The sequence below is a fragment of the Scylla paramamosain genome, unplaced genomic scaffold (genome assembly GCF_035594125.1).
Source record: "Scylla paramamosain isolate STU-SP2022 unplaced genomic scaffold, ASM3559412v1 Contig74, whole genome shotgun sequence".
Lineage (NCBI taxonomy): Eukaryota > Metazoa > Arthropoda > Malacostraca > Decapoda > Portunidae > Scylla > Scylla paramamosain.
Window position 1 is genome coordinate 252,501 of NW_026973739.1, and position 25,000 is coordinate 277,500.

The 25,000-nt window shown below is 41.6% G+C and overlaps 1 protein-coding gene across 1 annotated transcript in view; it reads left to right on the forward strand.

The window, feature by feature from the left end:
* Window positions 1–190: 190 nt before the first annotated feature.
* LOC135098691 (uncharacterized) overlaps window positions 191–25,000 on the forward strand; it is a 27,551-nt gene continuing 2,741 nt past the window's right edge. The window contains exons 1-5 of the mRNA XM_064001084.1: window positions 191–313; window positions 5,867–8,049; window positions 8,729–9,075; window positions 23,483–23,652; window positions 24,844–24,997. Of these exons, the coding sequence (XP_063857154.1) occupies window positions 208–313; window positions 5,867–8,049; window positions 8,729–9,075; window positions 23,483–23,652; window positions 24,844–24,997 (2,960 nt within the window). The 5' untranslated portion in view covers window positions 191–207. The remainder of the gene's footprint in view (window positions 314–5,866; window positions 8,050–8,728; window positions 9,076–23,482; window positions 23,653–24,843; window positions 24,998–25,000) is intronic.

Sequence of the window (25,000 nt, forward strand, 5' to 3'; positions counted from 1 at the left end):
ATATATATATATATATATATATATATATATATATATATATATATATATATATATATGTGTGTGTGTGTGTGTGTGTGTGTTCCTGCGTTTAACAAGTCCCTCTATAGTAAGTAGGCTCTGTGCATCGCTGAAGAACCAAACAGCCTCAAAAGATTGAGACAAATGGGACGCCGCTCAGTCTGCAGCCAGTGTCGCTGCGTATCTTGTATGTTGCGCGTGTATCGCATTGTGTTCCTCCTCAAAGACTTAGCGGTAGTCAAGACAATAACGAAGACCAAGTCCTCTCCGAAGTGCACTACCAGTAGTGTACCAGGTATGTTGAGTAATCGTCAAGTGTATAGCAACGCGTGTTGTGTACATGTGCATGTTGTGTACAGAAAGATCTGCGTGTTTTGCAAGTCCCATCAAGTGGGTTGCCCGGGAAACTAAACTCGCCACGATCTCAAACAGGACGTAGTTTTGTTGTGTCAGTCTGAGACATTCCATTGTCATGATTTGTAGTTTCTTATTTTTTTTTATTGAATCACTTTGTGTTTGTGATTTTAAATGCGCAGTAATGCGGTGAGAAGCTGGAGGAAAGCCGGATGTCGAGACAGATAAGAGAGAGAGAGAGAGAGAGTCTCCGTCCCACCCTACGACATTCCTCCCCCCAATCCCACTCCTTCCCGCCCCTCATCTGCCATCCACTCCTTCCCACCCCCTACACACCACAAGCTCTTTCTTGCCCCTCACTCAGCAATCCTCTCCTACGCCCCGTCCCCCCCCCACACTCCCAACACTCCCAAGCCATTCCTTCCGGACCACCGCCACTCAGGCACTCCTTCCCGCCCATTACCTACCAGCAGGTCCTTCCTGCCTCTCATCCCTAGGTACGTGTGTCGATAGTTGGGATTGAGTTGTTAAGGTGACAGCTGTGAGCAAGCACACACACACATTTAAAGTTCTATAAAAAAGCTAGCATTTCAAGAAGAATTCGGCCTAATCAAACAACTCAAGCAATGAGTAACATCTAGTGTACTTTACTCTACCCTCATCTCATACATTGCCTTCCTACATGGCCTTACTACATGTCTTCCTACATGTACATCTACATAAGGAGGAGGCAGTAGACACCTGCCGAAACGATAATTACTCCCAGTGAGGTCTAAAGCACTGTTCAGGGGGTGCTGTGAACTTATCATTAAACCCAGCTGTGACCTCAATGAACGTTTCCCTTTGTGTCTCACAACATAAGGGCGTAGTCACAGCCTGCCCTCTAAAGACAACTCTCTTCCTCCACACAAAACTACAAGCACCTAATAACACACACACCCTTCACTAAAAAAAAATTAAAATCATGGCGACTCCTACACCAGCCTCGGAGTCCCCATCTGGGGAGGGGACCATAAATGTCCCCAGGTCGGACTGCCTTTCCGTCGACGACCCTAAGTGTCTTGACACCCCCCTCAACTTTTTCTTCATTAACTTCTGCAACATTCGCGGTCTAAGATCTAATTTTCAATCTGTAGAACACCACCTCTCCTCTTCTAAACCTCATCTTCTTTTCCTCACTGAAACTCAGGTGTCTGAGGCAACTGACAGTAGCCCCTTTTCTGTTCCCTCCTACTTTCTCTATCCTCATTTTCGATCCAAAGCTGGATGCTGCGTTTATGTGCGCAATGACTTAACCTGCTCTCGTGCCCACGATCTTGAATCTTCCGAGTTTTCCACCATCTGGCTACGACTACAGAGTCATTCTCATACTAAATTTATCTGTGCTGTATACCTCTCTCCTAACTCCTCTGACTATAAGAAATTCTTTGACTACTTAACTTCCAAAGTGGAGCACATTCTGAACCTCTTCCCTTTTGCAGAGATCTCCATTCTTGGAGACTTCAATGTTCACCACCAGCTTTGGCTTTCCTCTCCCTTCACTGACCATCCTGGTGAACTAGCCTACAACTTTGCTATCCTCCATGACCTAGAGCAATTGGTGCAACACCCTACTCGTATTCCTGACCGTCTTGGAGATATGCCCAACATTCTTGACCTTTTCCTGACCTCTAATCCTTCTGCTTATGCTGTCACCCTTTCTTGTCCGTTGGGCTCCTCCGATCACAATCTCATATCTTTATCTTGTCCTATCACTCCAATCCCTCCTCAGGATCCCCCTAAGCGAAGGTGCCTCTGGCGTTTTGCTTCTGCTAGTTGGGGGGACCTGAGGAGGTATTTTGCTGATTTTCCTTGGGATGACTACTGATTCCGTGTCAGAGACCCTTCTTTGTGTGCTGAGCGCATAACAGAGGTGATAGTGTCTGGCATGGAGGCGTACATTCCTCACTCTTTTTCTTGTCCTAAACCTTCTAAACCTTGGTTTAACACAGCTTGTTCTCGTGCTATACATGATAGAGAGGTGGCCCACAAAAGGTACTTAAGCCTTCCTTCACCAGAATCTCATGCACTTTATATTTCTGCCCGGAACCATGCCAAGTCTGTTCTCCAACTAGCCAAAATCTAATTCATTAACAGAAAATGTCAAAACCTTTCAAGATCTAACTCCCCTCGTGATTTCTGGCATCTAGCCAAAAATATCTCCAATAACTTTGCTTCTTCTTCTTTCCCTCCTCTACTTCAACCAGATGGCACCACTGCTATCACATCTATTTCTAAAGCTGAACTCTTTGCTCAAACCTTTGCTAAAAAACTCTACCTTGGACGATTCTGGGCCTGTTCCTCCCTCTCCTCCACCCTCTGACTATTTCATGCCACGTATTAAAATTCTTCGTAATGATGTTTTCCATGCCCTCGCTGGCCTAAACCCTCGGAAGGCTTATGGACCTGATGGGGTCCCTCCTATTGTTCTCCGAAACTGTGCCTCCGTGCTTGCACCTTGCCTAGTCAAACTCTTTCAGCTCTGTCTGTCAACATCTACCTTTCCTTCTTCGTGGAAGTTTGCCTACATTCAACCTGTTCCTAAAAAGGGTGACCGCTCTAATCCCTCAAACTACCGTCCTATTGCTTTAATTTCCTGCTTATCTAAAGTTTTTTAATCTATCCTCAACAGGAAGATTCTTAAACATCTATCACTTCACAACCTTCTATCTGATCGCCAGTATGGGTTCCGTCAAGGCCGCTCTACTGGTCATCTTCTGGCTTTCCTTACTGAGTCTTGGTCATCCTCTTTTAGAGACTTTGGTGAAACTTTTGCTGTTGCCTTGGACATATCAAAAGCCTTTGATAGAGTCTGGCACAAAGCTTTGATTTCCAAACTACCCTCCTACGGTTTCTATCCTTCTCTCTGTAACTTCATCTCAAGTTTCCTTTCTGACCGTTCTATTGCTGCTGTGGTAGACGGTCACTGTTCTTCTCCTAAATCTATTAACAGTGGTGTTCCTCAGGGTTCTGTCCTGTCACCCACTCTCTTCTTATTATTCATTAATGATCTTCTAAGCCAAACTTCTTGTCCTATCCACTCCTATACTGATGATACCACCCTGCACTTTTCCACGACTTTTCATAGACGTCCAACCCTTCAGGAGGTAAACATATCATGCAGGGAAGCCACAGAACGCCTGTCTTCTGATCTTTCTAAAATTTCTGATTGGGGCAGAGCAAACTTGGTATTGTTCAATGCCTCAAAAACTCAATTCCTCCATCTATCAACTTGACACAATCTTCCAGACAACTATCCCCTCTTCTTCAATGACACTCAACTGTCCCCCTCTTCTACACTGAACATCCTCGGTCTGTCCTTTACTTATAATCTGAACTGGAAACTTCACATCTCATCTCTAGCTAAAACAGCTTCTATGAAGTTAGGTGTTCTGAGACGCCAGTTTTTCTCACCCCCCCCAGCTGCTAACTCTGTACAAGGGCATTATCCTTCCATGTATGGAGTATGCTTCACATGTCTGGGGGGGTTCCACTCATACTGCTCTTCTAGACAGGGTGGAATCAAAAGCTTTTCGTCTCATCAACTCCTCTCCTCTAACTGACTGTCTTCAGCCCCTCTCTCACCGCCGCAATGTTGCATATCTAGCTGTCTTCTACCGCTATTTTCATGCCAACTGCTCTTCTGATCTTGCTAACTGCATGCCTCCCCTCCTTCCGCGGCCTTGCTGCACAAGACTTTCTTCTTTCTCTCACCCCTATTCTGTCCACCTCTCTAACGCAAGAGTTAACCAGTATTCTCAATGATTCATCCCTTTCTCTGGTAAACTCTGGAACTCCCTGCCTGCTTCTGTATTTCCACCTTCCTATGACTTGAATTCCTTCAAGAGGGAGGTTTCAAGACACTTATCCACCAATTTTTGACTACTGCTTTGACCCTTTTAAGGGACTGGCATTTCAGTGGGCATTTTTTTTATTAGATTTTTGTTGCCCTTGGCCAGTATCCTTCCTACATAAAAAAAAAAATTATGGCCGTCTTTTTAACTAAAGTAACAAGATCATAAAGTAAAATTCTTCACAGTATATTTTCCGTAAAGAGATTTGAGTCTGCATCCAAAATTTTTTCAGCCCGTAAGTATTTGGAAGTTTCCATTCAATCATAAGTATTTCATATTATTATTAATACATAAAAATCTGGGACATATGCAATATTGAGATTGGTAGAAAATATTTTTTACACGAGAAGTAACAATGTTAATCTTATTTGTGCTATAATGAGAAAAATATTATTCGCAAACAGTGTAAGAAGTTGGACCAAAATTGCTGAATTGTATGCCTCTTGATAAAAAAAAAAGATTCTTACAACTGTTAATAAGTTCAAATATAAAGAAGAGGTTAAAAGTATCTACTTAATCAATAAAAGCTGTGATTTTTATGCTATTAATTGCAGCCATCACATTTGTTATTATTATTATTATTATTGTTATTATTATTATTATTATTATTATTAGTATTATTATTATTATTATTATTATTATTATTATTATTATGCTGTTATTGTTGTTGTTGTTATTTTTGTTGTTGTTGTTGTTGTTGTTGTTGTTGTTGCATTTGCTGTTGTCTTTGTTGTTGTTGTTGTTGTTGTTGTTGTTGTTGTTGTTGTTGTTGTTTATTGTTGTGGTTGTTGTTGCTATAACTACCAGTACTAGTTATTAATTATCTTTATTATTGCTATAGCTACTATTATTAGTTATTCGTAATATTGTCATTGGTTATTATTGATGTTTGTATAGTTATTCCTATTATTGTTATTATTATTGTTATTGTTATTGTTATTGTTATAATTATTTTATTATTACTATGTTACTGTCAGACACATCTATTATTGTTTCTCTCTTCCGTATCGGTGAGCTACTGCCGCTATATAATAAAATTCATTATCTTTTTATACATTATAATTTGTTTGCACTCACACTCTGCTATACTGTACAATAAACCGTCAGAGAGCCTCAGCTAGACGCACCGTGGCTGATGTGTGTGTGTGTGTGTGTGTGTGTGTGTGTGTGTGTGTGTGTGTGTGTGTGTGTGTGCGTGTGCGTTTGTGTGTGTGTGTGTGTGTGTGTATTGTATGTATTCCTGGAAATACTTTTTATTGTTGTGAGCAGTAGATGTTTGCTTACTCGCATACTTATTTAATTACTTACTTGCACACTAACACACACACACACACACACACACACACACACACACACACACACACACATACACACACAGCCAAGTCTTGTCTATTGTTGTCTTGTCAAATGCTTTGCCCATAGTAACACACGTGCCATGCCATGTGTCACAGTGTCTCTTACTCCCATCCACCTCTTTGTCTTGTCCTCACATCCTGGTGCTCTGACCGGCCACTTCAAGGCCCAATTCCGTCCCTCCCACACTGAGCCTTGCAGATCACGTCTCTTCTGCCCTGCTCCTCACTCGGGAAATTTTCTCACAGGTTGCTGGCGAGAGGCACTGCCGTCCCAACCCTGCACAATGGCCGCCGCTCCGTCAGTTTGCGTCCATCGCATTAAGCTCATCTGCCTCATGGAAAACGCTGGCAAAGACGTTTTGACCTTCGTGCTGAAGCGCGGCGCGCTGAAGGCCCCCACCATTCTGGGCGTGTCCCTCACTGACTACCTTAACAACCTCCCTCAAGGCTCGACAGCCAACTATGGCAGGATGAATAACAAGCAAAAAAGAGGAGCACTGAACAACACCGACCGATGCCAAATACAACGCTTTCCTTTATGGGACAACTTCGATGTGACTTTATTATACAAAGCAATAAAACTGACATGCGAAGGTGTGGCGGGAGGTGACGATCCTGAATGGCAAGACCCGAACACACTGGAGGGAATGGTATCAAAAATAAAGGATGAGCGAAATGAACTCTTTCATGAAGTGAGAGATTTCGGCGAGGCAGAGTACCAGGACAAAGTCAACGAGTTAGAAGACCTCTTTATCAGAGTTCTCGCCGCAGCTAAGACCAGATACTGCATTCCTGACGCAGAATTGACACCCGTGCAGGACAACGCCCGGCAGGTCATTGATAAACTGAGAAAATCGGGACTGGAGAAAGAGATTTTAACATATTATTCAAGTGTCTTACGCCAAGAATTCATGAGAGAAAGTCAGGCCCACCTCAAAACATTATATGATAATCTACAAACCTTTGATCCACTGTCCTTCCTTACCAACTCCCCAAAACACCACCATCATATAAGGGACATCTTCTGCATGATGTCCCTCATGGAAGGAAGAGGACAGGTCCAACAGAGACGAGACATCGACACTTGCGACGTGCTGACGGTGACGCGCTATGCAAGACAGAATTCGCAGACGTCCACGTCCTTATCGGCGACGCCGCCCACACAGGGCGCCAAGCCACAGCTTATCCTGATCAGAGGCGTGGCAGGAAGCGGCAAAACGACCATACTCACCTTCCTTCTCTCAGAGTGGCTTCAGGACCCCGGCGTCTGCACCATCAGACACCTGCAAGAGTACGATATCGTGCTGCGTGTCTTGTGCCGCGAGAAGGACGGCCCGTCCCTCCAGGACTTCCTCAAACAGATCCTCCCAAATCATTTTGCTGTGATGGAGGAAGACCTCGTCACCCGCCTACGACAATGCAAGGTTCTCTTCCTGATTGACGGCCTGGACGAATTGTCTCCAGGCAGTCGATCAGACAGCCTTGTGACAGACATCTTCAACACCTCGAAACACTCACCAGACTTCACACTCGTTTGCACATCGCGGCCAGAAACAGTGCAACACTTCCTGAACAAAGTACCTGCTGGCTATGAGGTGTGGAACATGGAGATGAAAAGCGTCAGCCAAGAACAAAGAACTCATTTTGTTATGAAGCATTACAACAGCTTCCCAGACAACGGATACAAGGACCCTGGGAAGCTCCAATACCTCATGAGTCATCTAGGATGGAGGGATTATTTCGGCCTGCCCTTGAACCTGCTTTTTCTTGCCACTTTGTTTTACATGGATCCCAACAACATCAAGATCACCACCACTCAGACCAGTTTGTACGTCACCATGCAAGACTGGTGTATACAAAAACTGCAGGGCAGACTCACAGATCATCCACAGGACATACAGACCCTCGAGGACCACATCTACAAGGTGCTGGAAGACATACACGACGTGGCCCTGCAAGCTCTCCTGGAAGACCGTGTCACTCTGTCGAAAGAGGAAGCGCAGCGTCTGAGGGATTCCTGTCGTGGGAAAGGACTGCCCAGCCAAGAAGTGATGCCATCATTCTTCAATCTTCAAGACATAAGTGACAGGCAGGGGCATCATCAGAGGTACGCAGCCCCACACAAGAGCCTGCAGGAATTCTACGGTGCATCAGGAATCGTCCACAAGTTGGTGGAGGGCTCACACTCAGTAGGCATACTACGCATGCTTCACGATCCACCGCGCCAACAGCTCTGGAACTTGAGGAACCTGCTCCGGCACGTGGCATGTCTCTTATGCCACCCACAAACACCACTTCGTTCTTCAGACATACGACGTATGCTTCACTTCCCGCTGCGCCAACAGCTCCGGAGTTTAAGAAACCTGCTCCTGCACGTGGCAGGCCTCCTCTGCCACCCACAAACACCACTCTGTGCTCCAGCCATACAAGTAAGTTGACCGTTCATCCTCTTTCCCTTATATTTGAACCTTTCAGAGCTGTCTCAGGGGAACCTCCACCACTATCAAACTCAATTTTGATCCTTACTAGTCATTAGCGAAAAAAAAAAAATAGTACAAGGAATTATTCTAATGACTCTACACACACAGAAAGTGGAGGTGGTGCTGGTGGTGAAGGTGGTGGTGATGTTGATGGAGGTGGTGGTGGTGGTAGTGGTGGTGGTGGTGGTGGTCGGGGTGATGGTAATATCTGTACTAATATTATAATAACTCTACACACACAGGAGGAAGTGGTGGTGGTGGATGTGGTGGATTTGTGATGTTGATGGCGATAGTGGTAATGGTGGTGGTGGTGGTGGTGTCTCTGCTAAACATAGTAACTCTACACACACAGGAGCTGGTGGTGGTGGTGCTGGTGGTGGTGGCTGTACTAATCATAATAACTATACACACACAGGTGGTGGTAGTGGTGGATGCACTAATTATAGTAATTCTACATACACAAGAGGTGGTGGTGGTGGTGATGGTGGCTGTACTAATCATAGTAACTCTACATACACAGGTAGTGCTGGTGGTGGTGGATGTACTAACTATAGTAACTCTAGGCACACAGAAGCTGTTGGTGGTGGTGGTGCTGGTTGTATTAATCATAGTAATTCTACACACACAGGAGGTGGTAGACATGCTGGCAGAGACTGGGGTGGAAGACTGTGATGATTGGCTATCCATGCTGGAGGACACTGAAGTGAACATAACTGCCTTGGATTGTGTCGCCAGACACGTTACAAGTGATGAGAGGGAGAGGGTAACAATAACAGACAGCACCATCACCAGTGCCCGGTCCCTCCTTCCGCTCATCTCCTCCAAGGAGGTACAGATACAGCTAAGCAGGAAGGAATCGGATGTGCAGGGGCTCATCTTTGAACACCACACATACACTGGGCTGTCCCTGCGCTACCAATACAAACATCCAGACCAATCCACTCTCTGTGACTCCTTGCTGCGTGCCACGCCCAGGTGGGTCCGTCTGTGTGTGTGTGTGTGTGTGTGTGTGTGTGTGTGTGTGTGTGTGTGTGTGTGTGTGTGTGTGTGTGTGTGTGTGTGTGTGTTTGTCTATTTGTTTATTTAGTTAGTTAGTACCTGCAAACAAACACACACACACACACACACACACACACACACACACACGCACACACACACACACACACACACACACACACACACACACACACACACACACACACACACACACACACACACACACACACACACAAACAAACACACACACACACTATTATCATTGTTATTGTCATTCTTTTCATAACTATTATCATGATTATTACAATTAACATTGTCATCACCATCACTGCCACCAACACAAGTCATCAATGCATTATTCTTGTCTGGCTGAGGGCAAAAAAAAAAAAAAAAACACTGAGATTCCAGTTCCATTAAAGGATCCAAAGCGGTAGTCAAAAATTTAAGAATAAGTGTCTCGAAACCTCCCCTTGTCATGGAATTCAAGTCATAGGAAAATGGAAATACAAAAGCTGGCAAGGAGTTCCAAAGTTTACCAAAGGAAGGCATGAATGACTACGAATACTGGTTAACTCTTGCATTAGAGAGGTGGACAGAATAGGAGTGAGAGAAAAAAGAAAGTCTTGTGGAGGGAGGCCGTGAGAGGAGGGGAGTCATGCAGTTAGAAAGATCAGAAGATCAGTTAGAATGAAAATATTGGTAGAAGACAGCTAGAGATGTAGCACTGCGGCGATGAGAGCAAGGCTGAAAACATTCAGTAAGAAGAGAGGAGTTGATGAGACGAAAAGCTTTTGTTTCCACCTTGTCTAGAAGAGTAGTATGAGTGGAAGCCCTCACAGATGTGTGAAGCATACTCCATACATCGACGGATAAGGCCCTTGTACAGAGTTAGCAGCTGGGAGGGGGGGGGGAGAAAAACTGGCGGAGACGTCTTAGAACACCTAAGTTCATAGAAGTTGTTTTAACTAGAGATAAAAATATGAAGTTTCCAGTTCAAATTATAAGTAAAGGACAGACCAAGGATGTTCAGTGTAGAAGAGAGGGGCAGTTGAGTGTCACTAAAGAAGAGGGGGATAGCAGGAAGGTTTTGTCGAGTTGATAGATGGAGGAATTGAGTTTTTGAGGGACTGAACAATACCAAGTTTGCTCTGCCACAATCAGAAATTTTAGAAAGATCAGAAGTCAGGCGTTCCGTGGCTTGCCTGCGTGAAATGTTTACTTCCTGGAGTGTTGGGCATCTATAAAAAAGACATGGAAAAGTGCAGGGTGGTGTCATCAGTGAAGGAGTGGATAGCACAAGAGGTTTGGTTTAAATGTTCATTGATCAATAATAAGAAGAGAGTGGGTGACAAGACAGAACCCTGAGGATCACTACTGTTAATAGATTTAGGAGAAGAACATTGACCATATACCACAGCAACAATAGAACGGTCAGAAAGGAAATTTGAGGTGAAGTTACAGATAGAAGCCGTAGGAGGGTAGTTTGGAAATCAAAGCTTTGTGCCATACTCTATCAAAAGCTTTTGATATATCCAAGGTAACAGCAAAAGTTTCACCAAAATCTCTAAAAGAGGATTGCCAAAACTCTGTAAGGAAAGCCATAAGATCACCAGTACAGCTGCCTTGATGGAATCGATACTGGCGATCAGATAGAAGGTTGTGAAGTGATAGATGTTTAAGAATCTTCCTGTTGAGGATAAATCGAAAAGCTTTAGATAGGCAGGAAATTAAAGCAATAGGACGGTAGTTTGAGGGATTAGAACGGTCACCCTTTTTAGGAACAGGCTGAATGTAGGCAAGAGGACAGACAGCGAGGGTATGGAAAACATCATTGCGAAAAATTTTAATAGATAGCATGAAGTAGACAGAAGGTGGAGGAGAGGGAGGAACAAGTCCTGAATCGTTCAAGGTAGAGTTTTTAGCAAAGGCAAAGAGTTCGGCTTTAGAGATAGAGATAGATGTGATAACAGTGATGCCATCTGATTGAAATAAAGAAAGGGAAAGAAGAAGAAGCAAAGTTATTGGAGATATTTTAGGCTAGATACCAGAAGTCACGAAGTGAGTTATATCTTGAAAGATTTTGACAATTTCTATTAATGAAGGAGTTTTTGGCTAATTGGTATGGTTCCAGGCAGAAATATAAAGTGCATAAGATTCTGGTTATGGAAGGCTTAAGTACCATTTGCTGTCAACCTCTCTATGATATATAGCACGAGAACAAGCTGTGTTAAACGAAGTTTTGGAAGGTTTAGGTCGAGAAAAAGAGTGAGGAATGTACGCCTCCATGTCAGACACTATCACCTCTGTTATGCGCTCTGCACATAAAGACGGGTCTCTAACATGGAAGCAGTAGTCATTCCAAGGAAAATCAGCAAAATATCTCCTCAGGTCACCCTAACTAGCAGAGGCAAAACGCCAGAGGCACCTTCGCTAAGGGAGATCCTGAAAAGGGACTGGAGCGATAGGACAAGATACAGATATGAGATTGTGATCGGAGGAGCCCAATAGAGAAGAGAGGGTGACAGCATAAGCAGAAGGATTAGAGGTCAGGAAAAGGTAAATAATGTTGGGCGCATCTCCAAGACGGTCAGGAATACGAGTACGGTGTTGCACCAGTTGCTCTAGGTCGTAGAGGATAGCAAAGTTGAAGGCTAGTTCACCAGGATGGTCAGTGAAGGGAGAGGAAAGCCAAAGCTGGTGGTGAACATTGAAGTCTTTAAGAATGGAATCTCTGCAAAAGGAAAGAGAGTCAGAATGTGCTCCACTTTGGAATTTAAGTAGTCAAAGCATTTCTTATAGTCAAAGGAGTTGAGAGGTATAAAGCACAGATAAATTTAGTTTGAGAGTGAGTCTGTAATCGTAGCCAGATGGTGGAAAACTCGCAAGATTCAAGGGCGTGGGCACAGGAGTAGGTTAAGTCGTTGCGCACATAAACGCAACATCCAGCTTTGGATTCAAAATGAGGATAGTGAAAGTAGGGGGGGAACAGAAAAGGGGCTATTGTTAGTTGCCTCAGACACCTAAGTTTCAGAGATTAAAAGAAGATGAGGTTTGGAAGAGAGGAGGTGGTGTTCTACAGATTGAAAATTAGTTCTTAGATCGCAAATGTTGCAGAAGTTAATGAAGAAAAAGTTGAGGGGGGGTTTCAAGACACTTCAAGTCGTTATCAGAAGAACAGTCCGACCTCGGGACATTTGTGGTCCCCTACCCTAAAGCCTAACCATTCATTAATAACTATAACTGCGTTGAAATAACCTTTTGGAATGTTTCTTAATTTTGGTTATAGCAGAGAATGGTAACCGTAATTGTAAGGATGAAGATGATGGTGATACTGATGGTGATGTTGATAATGGTGGTGATGGTAGTGGAGGTGAATGAGGATGATGATGATGATGATGATGGTAATGAATATGACGGTGGTGTTGAGGATGATGATAATGGTGATGATGGTGAAGGTAAGGCTTAGGATAATTGTGCACTTAAAATTAACTAAATATGCATGTAAATATGCACTAGAATATGGTAAAATATGACCTGAGATATGCACTCATTTCCTAACAAAATTATTATTAATAATGATAGGCTAATACTTTTAACTTACTGGAATGGATGACATGAGTTTTGTGCAGATTTAAAAAAAAAATTATTCATTACGATATATATATATATATATATATATATATATATATATATATATACGTCTAGTTTTCCCTAGTCTGTTAGGGCTGAGACGGTGCCTCCTGATGAAGGACTTTTGGATTTGGCATTGGGGAACCGTTACCCCGAGTGGATGCCCTTCCTACCCTCGGACCGTAGCCAGGATTCGAACCCGTGCGCCTGATGACCACTTGGCCCCAAAAGCACGCGCGGTGCCACTGTACCACGGCAGCTCCATATATATATATATATATATATATATATATATATATATATATATATATATATATATATATATATATATATATATATATATATATATATATATATATATATATATATATATATATATATAATGCTATTAGATATAGAATAGTCATCATAAGCACTTATCTTAAGGGGGCGGTGTTGTACGACCCAGATCTGAAAAGAATGGGTTTTTCTTTTTTTTATAATTTTCTGCATTTTTTTTAATTCCTTTTTTATATATACAACGTTTTCATAAAAAAAAAAAAAAAGCTATTATGTAATGAGCTCTTCCGTCATGAAATTCCGCGGTTTCGCTCGCAGCGAGACATATATGAATTTTTTTCCTCTCTCTTTTGCCCATATATATATATATATATATATATATATATATATATATATATATATATATATATATATATATATATATATATATATATATATATATATATATATATATATATATCTTTTTTTTTCTGATCTACCCGTTTTTTCTTTAGCCTCCTATGAAAATCTACGGTTTTCTCTTTCTGTACAACATTAGAGAACAGAAAATTTACATCTAATTATATTTCTTGGATTTATATACGATTTTTGTTTTTCGCAAATCCAACAAATACTCAATGTATCTGCATCAAATATTTTTTGCATTAATATTTAATTTATTTTAAACAGTGAAACACTGTTTTTTACTTAGAAATATGGCGAAATATAACAAAGTTCTTTTCTGTCCCTCTTCCCCCCCCTCTCCCCAGGGTAATTAAGCGTGAATTCATGAATCGCTTTAGGTCTATGTACAAAACTAATTGGAGTAACTAAATGAAAATGTTTTTTTTTTTTTTTTTTTTATACATATTCTGATGTATACATCATGTGAATCTCAAGTACCTAGCTGTAATAGGTGATTTATAGTTGCCCCTTAAACATTATGAAGTGATAAATATAAAAATTATTTCCTTCATTGTTATTCCTTTTACACATATATGTGTTATTGCAGCTTATGAAACTATGAGAGGTGAACAAAGTCATCAAAGCCATCAAAATTTTTCTTTGGAGTTGATTTTTATTTTTGACAAATGTTTGAAAGTCCCTTTTTTTTTTACTTTTTTATCAAACAAAAAAGAATGAAAAATATTATCGTTCAAGAAAACTATAGCCGACATTGTTCTCCGATCCTTCCTAATTAAAATGCTTGTTAAATGAAAGATATTGGTCAGTAAATAAGGGAGGAGATACAAGTTGAACATAGGCAATTTAACATGGGATTAGCGATTTTACAATCCCTTAAAAACATGCATTTGCATGTGCACAAATGCAAGTATATAAGTATCCCAAGCCTGGTGATGATGGTGATGATGTTAATGGTGGTGATGGTGGTGATGGTGGTTAATGATGATGATAATTGTGATGGTGATAGTAGTGATGGTGGTGGTGGTAGTGATGATGATGAAGGTGGTGATGGAGATGATGACAAAGCAAAGAGTAAGATGAAGCGGGAGGAAGAGAAGGACGAGTAGGAAATGGAGGAGGAATACAAAGGAATAATAAGGAAAGCCAAACAGCAACAGACCTCTTGGTCCTTGCAAGGCTGTTTGGTAGCTACTTCTAACTAGCTACTGGGAAGAGAGACAGGACAGCATAGCAGAAGGCTCTTCCACACCCATCATCCCCTCCATTATGCGCTGGCATGGAAATTGTTGGGAAAAAGTACCATGCAATATGGAAAAACTGACATGGAATTTTCACAGGAAAGGTTGAAAGGAAGCTCTAATGTTCACCCAACGATGAACTCTATACGCCTATCTGAAAGTTAATACAATTTATAATAAAATTTGTGTTTGTAAAATAAGAGTTTATTAGTAAATTTAGTAATTATTCGGACAAGAAGAGAGCTTGTTGGGCATTTGCTTTTAAACATTCGTTTATTTTATTTTTGAATGATTTAATAGAATTGCTGTTTACGATTTCTGCAGGAAGTTTATTCCATATATTTACTGTACGATTAAAGCAAAAACATTTGGCCTCTTGGGATTTAAAACGTTTGGGTATAATCTTAAATCCATTATTTCTTATTAGGTTAGAATGATCAATGTAAAAGTTTATTTGCATCGATGTTACTATATCCTTTAAAAGTTTTGAACACTTCAATTAGGTCTTCTCTCATCCTGCGCTTTGTTAAATTAAATAGGTTTAGTTCTTCCAGTCGTTCCTCATACGGTTTATTACGCAATCTTGGAATCATCTTTGTGACTGCACTGTATCTTTTCTAGTTTTTCAATGTCTTTTTTGTAATGTGGTGACCAGAAGTGTACACAGTATTCTGGATGAGGGCGCACTAGTAAGTTATATAAGGCAATTATATCCTTTTCTGATTTAAATTTAAAGGTTCTTCCAATGAACCCTACTAATCTATTTGCCGTCTTTACTGTTTTTGTGCAGTGTTGACTCGGCTTTAGATCGTTTGACACAACGACACCAAGATCTTTTTCTTTATCAGCGCTTGACAGTGGCATGTTATTCATTACGTACCTCGCCTGAACATTGTTGCTTCCGATATGTAGAATTTTACACTTTTCTATATTGAATCTCATCTGCTGTTTTTCTGCCCAGCTTGTTAGTTTATTGAGGTCACACTGCAGTTCCTGCCATGGTGACACTGACGTTACTCTTCTTGTTATTTTGGTGTCGTCTGCAAATTTATTTATTTTGCAATTTATCCCTTTATCAATATCATTAATGTACATTATAAAAAGTACTGGTCCTAATACAGAGCCTTGAGAAACGCCGCTATTTACCTTATGCCAATCTGACTTTCCATTTATCACAACACACTGTTTTCTGTCAGAGAGCCAGTCTCTCAGCCATTTCAGGGTGTTTCCGGTAATGCCGTGAGCTTTTACTTTACTGATGAGTCTTTTATGGGAAACAGTGTCGAAAGCTTTCTGGAAATCAAGGTAGATAATATCAACAGCTTTTGTCTTGTCATACGAGTTAAATAGAATACTTCATAAAATAAGTCTTTTAAGTTAATTAGGCAGGAACGCTTGGTTCTGAAACCGTGTTGTGAATCCTTTATGATTTTATTTTCTTCTAAATATTTAACAATTTTATCTCTGATTATTGTTTCCATCAGCTTGCACACTACTGAAGTGAGACTGATCGGTCTGTAATTAGCTGGGAGATACTCGTATTTATTTCCTTTTTTTAAAGATTGGCGTGGCATTTGCTATTTTCCTTTCGTGGGGGACTTTACCCGCTAGTAACGTTTTATTGAATAAAATCTTAAGCAGTTTCACGAGCTCATATCTTGCTTCTTTAAGAAGCCTGGGTGATATATTGTTTGGCCCTGGTGTTTTGTTTATGTTCATGCTCTTCGTGACTGAGAGGATTTCTTTTTCTGTGATGATTTTATTTTCTGTGATGATGATGATGATGATGATGATGATGATGATGATGATGAGGAGGAGGAGGAGGAGGAGAAGGAGGAGGAGAAGGAGGAGGAGATCTCGAAAGAGGAATTGCATGACCAAAAAAAAAGGAGATCAATAACACAGTGATAGTGGCGATCACATTTTTTATTTGTAATGAAGCACCAGCTGCCCACCAGCCAGCCTGGGCTCACCTTAATTTCACCACTGGAGTGAAAACAAGAAACATCTCCTGCCAGGGTAAACAAACATAAAACATGCAAATAACACTTTAATGGATATCAAAATAAATCAATACACAACTCGTGTAAACTCACAACCAAAGAAAGAAGAAATAACTAAATGAAACTTATACACCTCAAAATTTCCAGTTGAGGGACACCACGGGTTTACCCTCGTTCACACGAACGCTTCTTTTCCCCTGCTGAGTGATGACAGGCATCTCCCTCTTGTTACCACAGACTGATATGGCTCAGGATGGCCATACACTACACCACTCCTCCAGTAGACAGGCACACACTGGTAAAGACGACTGCGGCTACGGTCCTTAAGCATCACCGTGAAACTCCTGCAACACACCCATGGTGCACTCTAATCATCCTCTCTCCCGCTCCTTACATTTCATTAATATCCAACGCTTTGCCAACAATATCTTCACACTGAAATACACTATCACGTACCTGCTATGCTGGCAAAGCCACACAATCCAGACCTCTAAAACAACACCTCAAGTGTCCGTGTTCCGCGCCAAAATCTCTCTCGTTCCAGAGCAAATACTTCCCATTACACCCCACGCTAAGCGGCTGAACATCACGATGCGTCTAGCTCCTCCTGACTCCTCACATATTTTAATTTATTTATTTATTTATTATTTATTTTTTTTTTTTATATATAGGATGGACACTGGCCAAGGGTAAAAAAAAAAAAAAAAAAACCCACTGAGATGCCGGTCCCCGAATAGGGTCCGAAACGGCAGTCAAAAATTGAAGGATAAATGTCTTTAAACCTCCCTCTTGAAGGAATTCAAGTCATAGGAAGATGGAAATACAAAAGCAGGCAAGAAGTTCCAGAATTTACCAGAGAAAGGGATAAATGATTAAACATACTGGTTAACTCTTGCATTATAGAGGTGGACAGAATAGGGGTGAGATAAAGAAGAAACTCTTGTGCAGCGAGGCCGCGGGAGGAGGGAAGGCATCCAGATAGTAAGATCAGAAGAGCAGTTAACATGAAAATATCCGTAGGAGATAGCTAGATATGCAACATTGCGACGATAAAATAGAGGTTGAAGACAGTTAGAGGAGTAGAGTTGAGGAGACGAAAAGCTTTTCATTCCACTCTGTCTAAAAGAGCGGTATGAGAAGAGCTCCCCCCCACATATGAAGTATACTCCATACATGGACGGATAAGGCCCTTGTACAGAGTTAGCAACTGGGGGGGTGAAAAACGCCTCAAAACGCCCAACTTCATAGAAGCAGTTTTAGCTAGAGATGAAATTTGTTGTTTATTGTTTAGAATATTTGTTGTTTATTGTTTAGAATATAAGAAAAGGATAGATCGAGGACGTTCAGTGTAGAAGATGGGGACAGTTGAGTGTCATTGAAGAAGAGTGGACAGTTGTCTGAAGGCTTGTGATGAGTTGATAGATGGAGGAATTGAGTTTTTGAGGGACTGAACAATACTAAGTATTGTTCAATAGAAATTTTAGAGAGATCAGAAGGCATGTTTTCTGTAGCTTATATGCATGAACTGTTCACTTCCTGAAGGCTTGGACGTCTAGGATAAGTGCAGGGTGGTATCATCAGCATAGGAGTGGATAGGACAAGAAATTTTGTTTAGAAGATCATTGACGAATAATAAGAAGAGAGTGGGTGACAGGATAGAACCCTGAGGAACACCACTGTTAATAGATTTAGCTGAAGAAGACCGTCTACCACCGCAATAATAGAACGGTCAGAAGGGAAACTTGAGATGAAGTTACAGAGAGAAGGATATAAGCTGTAAGAGGGTACTTTGGAAATCAAAGCTTTGTGCCAGACTCTATCAAAAGCTTTTGATATTTCTAAGGCAACAACAAAAGTTTCACCAAGAACTTTAAAAGAGAAAGACCAAGACTTAATAAGGAAAACCAGAAGATCACCAGTAGAGCGGCCTTAACAGAACCTATACTGGTGACAATGGTGGTGATAGTGGTGATAGTGATGATAACAGTGATGACAGAGGTGAAAACAGTAGTGGTAACAATGGTGGTGACAGTGGTGGTGACACAGGTGATAACAGTGGTGCCGAAAGTAGCGGTGACAGTGGTGATAACAGTGGTGGTGAGAGTGGTGGTGATACTGGTGGTGACAGTGGTGATGACGGTGGTGGTGACAGTGGTTGTGTTAGTGGTGATAACAGAGGTGGTGACCGAGATGATAACAGTGTTAGTGACAGTGGTGTAGATAGTTGTGGTGACAGTAATGATGACAGTTGTGATGATATTGGTGGTGACAGAAATGTTGACATCGGTGGTGACAGTGGTGATGACAGTGGAGGTGACAATGATGATGACAGTGGTGTTGGCATTGGTGGTGATAGTGGCGATGACAGTGGTGGTGACAGAAGTGATGACAATGGTGATGATAGTAGTAATGACGGTGGGTGTGATAGCGGTGATGACAGTGGTGATGACAGTGGTGGTGACAGTGGTAGTGAGAGTGGTGGTGATAGTGCTGATGACAGTGGTGATGACATTGTTGGTGATAATAGTGATGACATTGGTGGTGATAGTGGTGATGACATTGGTGCTGACAGTAGTGGTGATAGTGGTGATATTGTTAGTGGCTGTGGTGATGACAGTGATGGTGATAGTGGTACTGACAGTGCTGGTGATAGTGGTGATGACATTGGTGGCGACAGTAATGATGACAGTGGTGGTAATAGTGGTGGTGATAAAGGTGGTGACAGTGGTGATGACAGTTGTGATGACGGTGGTGGTGAAAGCAGTGATGACGGTGGTGGTGATAATGATGACAGTGGTGATGACAGTGGTGGAGGCAGTTGTGGTGACAGTGCTGGTGATGGTGATGCTAATAGTGATGATGACAGTGGTAGTGGCAGTGATGGTGACAATGGTTGTGATAATGGTGGTGACTGTGGTGATGACAGTTGTGGTCTCTGTGGTGGTGATAAAGGTGGTGATAGTGGTGGTGACAGTGGTGGTGACAGTGGGGATAATAGTGGTGGTAACATTGAAAGTAATAGTGGTGATGAGTGGTTATGACAGTGGTGGGGAGAGTGATGATAATATTGGTGGTGACATTGGTGGTGTCAATGTGACAATGTGTCAATGTGAAGGAGAGGGAGGAGGAGAGGGAGGAAGAAGAGGAGGAGAAGGAGGAGGGTGGAAGAAGAAGAAGAAGAAGAAGAAGAAGAAGAAGAAGAAGAAGAAGAAGAAGAAGTTGAAGATTAGGAAGAGGAGGAGGAGGAAAAGGAGGGAGAGAATACAAAGGGATACAAAGGAAAGCCAAATAGCAACAGATCATTTGGTCCTTGTAAGGCTGTTTGATAACTACTTGTAACTGGCTACAGGGAAGAGAGACAGGAAAGCACAGCAGATGGCTCCTCACAACCCACCACTCTCTCCAGCTTGCGCTGACATGGAAGAAGTTGAGAAAAGTACCATGCAGTAAGGAAAAAACTGACATGGAATTTTCATAGGAAAGGATAAAAGGAAGTTCTACTTTTCATCCTACAGCGAACTCTTTACACCTGTGTGAAAGTGATCACTATAAGTAATAAAATTGGTGTCTGTAAAATACAAGAGTTATATTAGCGAATTTAGTAATTATTCAGACATTAGCAGACATTATTCAGACACTCAGACATTCAGAGATTAGCTTTTAAAGATTTGTCAATTTTATTTTTGAATGATCCAATAGAATTACTGTTTACGATTTCTGCAGGAAGTTTATTCCAGATATTTGCTGTGCGATTAAAGAAAAAAAATGCTTTGCCTCGAGGGATATAAAACGTTTGAGTATAATCTTCAATCCATTATTATGTTAGGTTAAAATGATCGATGATGAAATATTTATTTGCATCAAGGTTACTATATCCTTTAAAAATTTTGAACACTTCAATTAGGTTTCCTCTTATCCTGCACTTTGTTAAGCTAAATAGATTTAGTTCTTTCAGTCGTTCCTCATACGGTTTATTACGCAATCTTATAATCATCTTAGTGACTCTACGCTGTATCTTTTCTAGTTTTTCAATGTCTTTTTTTTCTAATACGGTGACCAGAACTGCACACATTATCCTAGATGAAAGCGCACCAGTGAGTTATATAAGGCAAATATAACCTTTTTTTATTTAAATTCAAAGGCTCCTCCAATGGAGCCTACTAATTTATTTTTATCTTAACTGTTTTTGTGCAGTGTTGAGTGATAGTGGCATATTATTCATTACATATGAACATTGTTGCTTCCGATATGTAGGACTTAATACTTTTTTATATTGAATCTCATCTGCCATTTTTCTGCCCTGCTTGTTAGTTTATTGAGGTCACACTGCAGTTCCTGCTATTGTGACGCTGACGTTATTTTACTTGTTATTTTGGTGTCGTCTGCAAATTTACTTATTTTGCAATAGATCCCTTCATCAATATCATTAATGTATATTTTTAAAAAAGCAGAAAGAGAAGGAGGAGGAGGAGGAGTAGGAGGAGGAGAAGGAGGAGGAAGAGGAGAAGGAGGAGAAAGAGGACGAAGAGGAGGAGGAGTAGGAGAAAAAGAAAGAGGAGGGGAAGAAGGAGGACTAGGAGGAGGAGGAGGAAGTCGAGAACGAGGAGGAGGAGGAAGAGGAGGAGGAGGAGGATGGTAAAAGGAAGAGGAGAGGAAGAGAAAGAAAAAAGGAGGAAGCAGATGAAGAAGAACACGAAGAAGAGAAAGAAGATGATAATGAAGATGAAGAAGAAGAGGAAGAGAAGGAGGAGGAGGAGGAAAAAAATTTAAAGATGAAGAGAAGGACCTGAAGAGTTATGACCTGAATGAGAATTAAATGGATTTCCCCATGTTTAATACATTGTCGCCTCTCGTGTTTCCTTGAACGTATTGTTTCAGAGAACTCTCTAACAAGTTATTTTATAAGTTATGACCTGAATGAGAATTAAATGGATTTCCCCATGAGTTAACAGGTAAGTTAAAACCTCCACAGATGACAGCATCAAAAGTGTTATTTATTTCAGTAATTTCCTCTTGTAGTTTCTTGTCAGAGGGAATATTGTCCATTGAATATGTCTATTGAGGTCTATAAATAAGACCTATAACATTTTTTTTTTAGAACGTACCCTTAAATGTAAGAAGACTTTATTGTTTATTTTCACGGTTTCAAGCTTCGTTGGCTAAAGAATGGCTTTCATGTAGAGCAATAGGCCTCCTCCTATTCTGTCCTGTCTCTTGTAGTTGAACATTTCTTAACTTGACAGGTTATATTCTGCAAGAAAGTCGCTGTTTGCCGAGTTTAACCAAGACTCATTAATACCAATAATATGATGATTCTCTTGCGCTGCCAAGGTTTCTAAATCTGAAATTTTATTTCTGAGGCTGCGAGCGTTGATGAAACAAGCTTTCATTATGTTATGCATGGAGGTTGGGTCGCGGGAGGAGTTTTCTAAGTGCCTGGGGCTCCGTGGTCTTGTTGGTCTTTTTTTTTTTATCTGAAACGAAACTTTATTACATAAAGGCCTGACAAGTCGTACTGTTTCAATTCCATTGAGGTGTAAATCATCCTCCTGAAATATAAATGATTTATTATAAAAAATCGTTCCAGAGGTTCACAAAGTCAACTCCCTCCTCTGTGCAAAGACAGCTGAGGCGACTGTTAGAGTCGGTGCTCTTGTTCGGGGGGAGAATGCCTGAAACAATAATATTTTGGGATTTAGTTCTGTACCGCTGAAGCATCCTCTTGAACTTTTCCATCAGTTCTTCAGACCTAGTATTTTCGATATCATTCGTACCTGCATGGATGATAAAGAGGGTATTATCTACGGATCCGCTGGCTGCCTCGTAATATGTTGCCGTAATGTCGTCTAGGCGTCCACCAGGCAAGCATAGACGCTTACGTGATTTACAAGCTCTGCCAGAGAATTCAGATAGCTTGCCTCAGATTTTCGAGTCACCGACCAGTCTCGTTCCTTGGGCGTCTTCTTCTTCTACTGTTAGGACCAGATATATGTTGTGTGTAGTAATGGGAAGGAATTTATTTTTTTTTATGAATGGATGGGGGAAACACGATTTCGAGCAATAGTGAATGGTGTCTGTGCGGGCACAGGACAAGGCCAGGCAGGAACCCCTGGAGTGATGGCGGCAGGTCTATCAGGGATGGTAGGAAGAGCGTTTGTGGGGGTACAACTTTTACTGGACACGACAAACTCCTTTAGCATTTTGAACTGCTACACGATGTCATCGTACTGCTTGCACTTCTCATACTTTTCATACTTTTCTCGATAGGAAGAGGAAGAGGAGGAGGAGGAGGAGGAGGAGGAGGAGGAGGAGGAGGAGGAGGAGGAGGAGGAGGAGGAGGAGGAGAAGAAAAAGAAAGAAGAAGAAGAAGAAGAAGAAGAAGAAGAAGAAGAAGAAGAAGAAGAAGAAGAAGAAAGAATTAGAAGTAGAAGTAGAAGCAGAAGAAGAAAAAAAAAAAAGAATTAGAAGTAGAAGTAGAAGCAGAAGAAGAAAAAGCAAAATAGAAAGAGGAGGAGGAGGAGGAGAAGGAGGAGGAGGGGGAGGAGGAAGAGGACGAGAAGGAGGAGAAGGAGGAAGAGGAGGAAAAAAGATGAGAAGGAAGAGGAGAATGAGGAAGAAGAGAACGAGGAGGAGGAAAAGGACTAGAAGGAAGATAAGGAGGAGGAGGAGGAGGAGGAGGTGGAGGAAGAGGAAAGGAGGAAGAGTTATCTTTATCATTACTATCATGAAGCAGTTAATAAAAAAAAAAAGATAATATAGATAAGTAGTGTGTGTGTATGTGTGTGTGTGTGTCCAGGCAGCACACAAGTGCACAACACTCGGCCATTACAGAAGTCACCTTGGGGTGTTCGTGGGTCACCTAAGTGGGGCCGGGACACAGCTGCTACAGGAGTGCCAGCGCCTGTGGTACCTCCACCTGGCCGTGTGTGACCAAGATGCCCAAGAGGTTCTGGCGGCCATCAGGGACGTCCACTCGTCACTTCCTCAGCTGGGCGACCTCTGTGAGTCTGTGACACTGTGATGATGATGATGTGTGTGTGTGTGTGTTATTATTATTATTATTATTATTATTATTATTGTGGTGGTGATGAGAGAGACAGAGGGGGAGAGAGAGAGAGAGAGAGAGAGAGAGAGAGAGAGAGAGAGAGAGAGAGAGAGAGAGAGAGAGAGAGAGAGAGAGAGAGAACAGAGAGAAAACAGAGATAAATGAATTTACTCTCTCTCTCTCTCTCTCTCTCTCTCTCTCTCTCTCTCTCTCTCTCTCTCTCTCTCTCTCTCTCTCTCTCTCTCTCTCTCTCTTGCCTATGTTTCCATAGAGAGAGAGAGAGAGAGAGAGAGAGAGAGAGAGAGAGAGAGAGAGAGAGAGAGAGAGAGAGAGAGAGAGAGAGAGAGAGAGAGAGAGAGAGAATGGATAGATGGACAGGTAGTTAGATTGATAGATACATAGATAGATATATTGCATGGATAGATGTATCCCTATCTTACAGAAAGTATATAGGTCTATTAAAATCAGTACAGAGGAGAATGACTAAAAGGATATAGGGGATGAGGAGTATTCCTTACGAGGCGAGATTGAAGCTGTTAAATTTACATTCTTTAGAGAGACATTGATTAAGAGGGGACCTGATAGAAGTCTTTAAGTGTTATAAGAGTTATAACAAGGGGGACACAGGCGAAATTCTCAGGATCAGTAACCTGGATAGAAAAAAAGAAAAATGGGATCAAACTTGAAAAAAATTAGGTTTAAAAAAGAGGTAGGAAGGAATCGGTTCTCAAATAGAGTGGCAGATGAATGAAACTGACTCAGTAATCAAGTTGTTAGTGGTAAGTCATTAGGGAGCTTTAAGAGAAGATTAGACAGATTTATAGATGGGGATGATAGGTAGAATTAGGTTGGTATATTTCATACAGGGACTGCCACGTGTAGGCCTGATGGCTTCTTGCAGCTTCCCTTTTTTTTTTTTTATGTTCTTACCCGTATGTTCTTATATACATATGTATGCATCTGTGTGTGTGTGTGTGTGTATGTTTGTGTGTGTGTGTGTGTGTGTGTGTGTGTGTGTGTGTGTGTGTGTGTGTGTGTGTGTGTGTGTGTGTGTGTCTGTGCGCGTGTGTGCGTGTGTGCACGGCAGGTGTACAAAGTACACAAAATCCCTGCAACACGCACTGAGAGGAATGATATATCACTGCAGCGCTACACGTCCCTGTGAGTGCCGTGAGGACACAGGCGTGCACCACACGGCTGCCTGACTGCCCACGGGTGTACCTCATGTTGTCTGGCATGGACGAGACGCTGCTGGAGGAGGCGGCCCAGATAGCACAGCTCCTACAGCCCACACAACGCCCGTG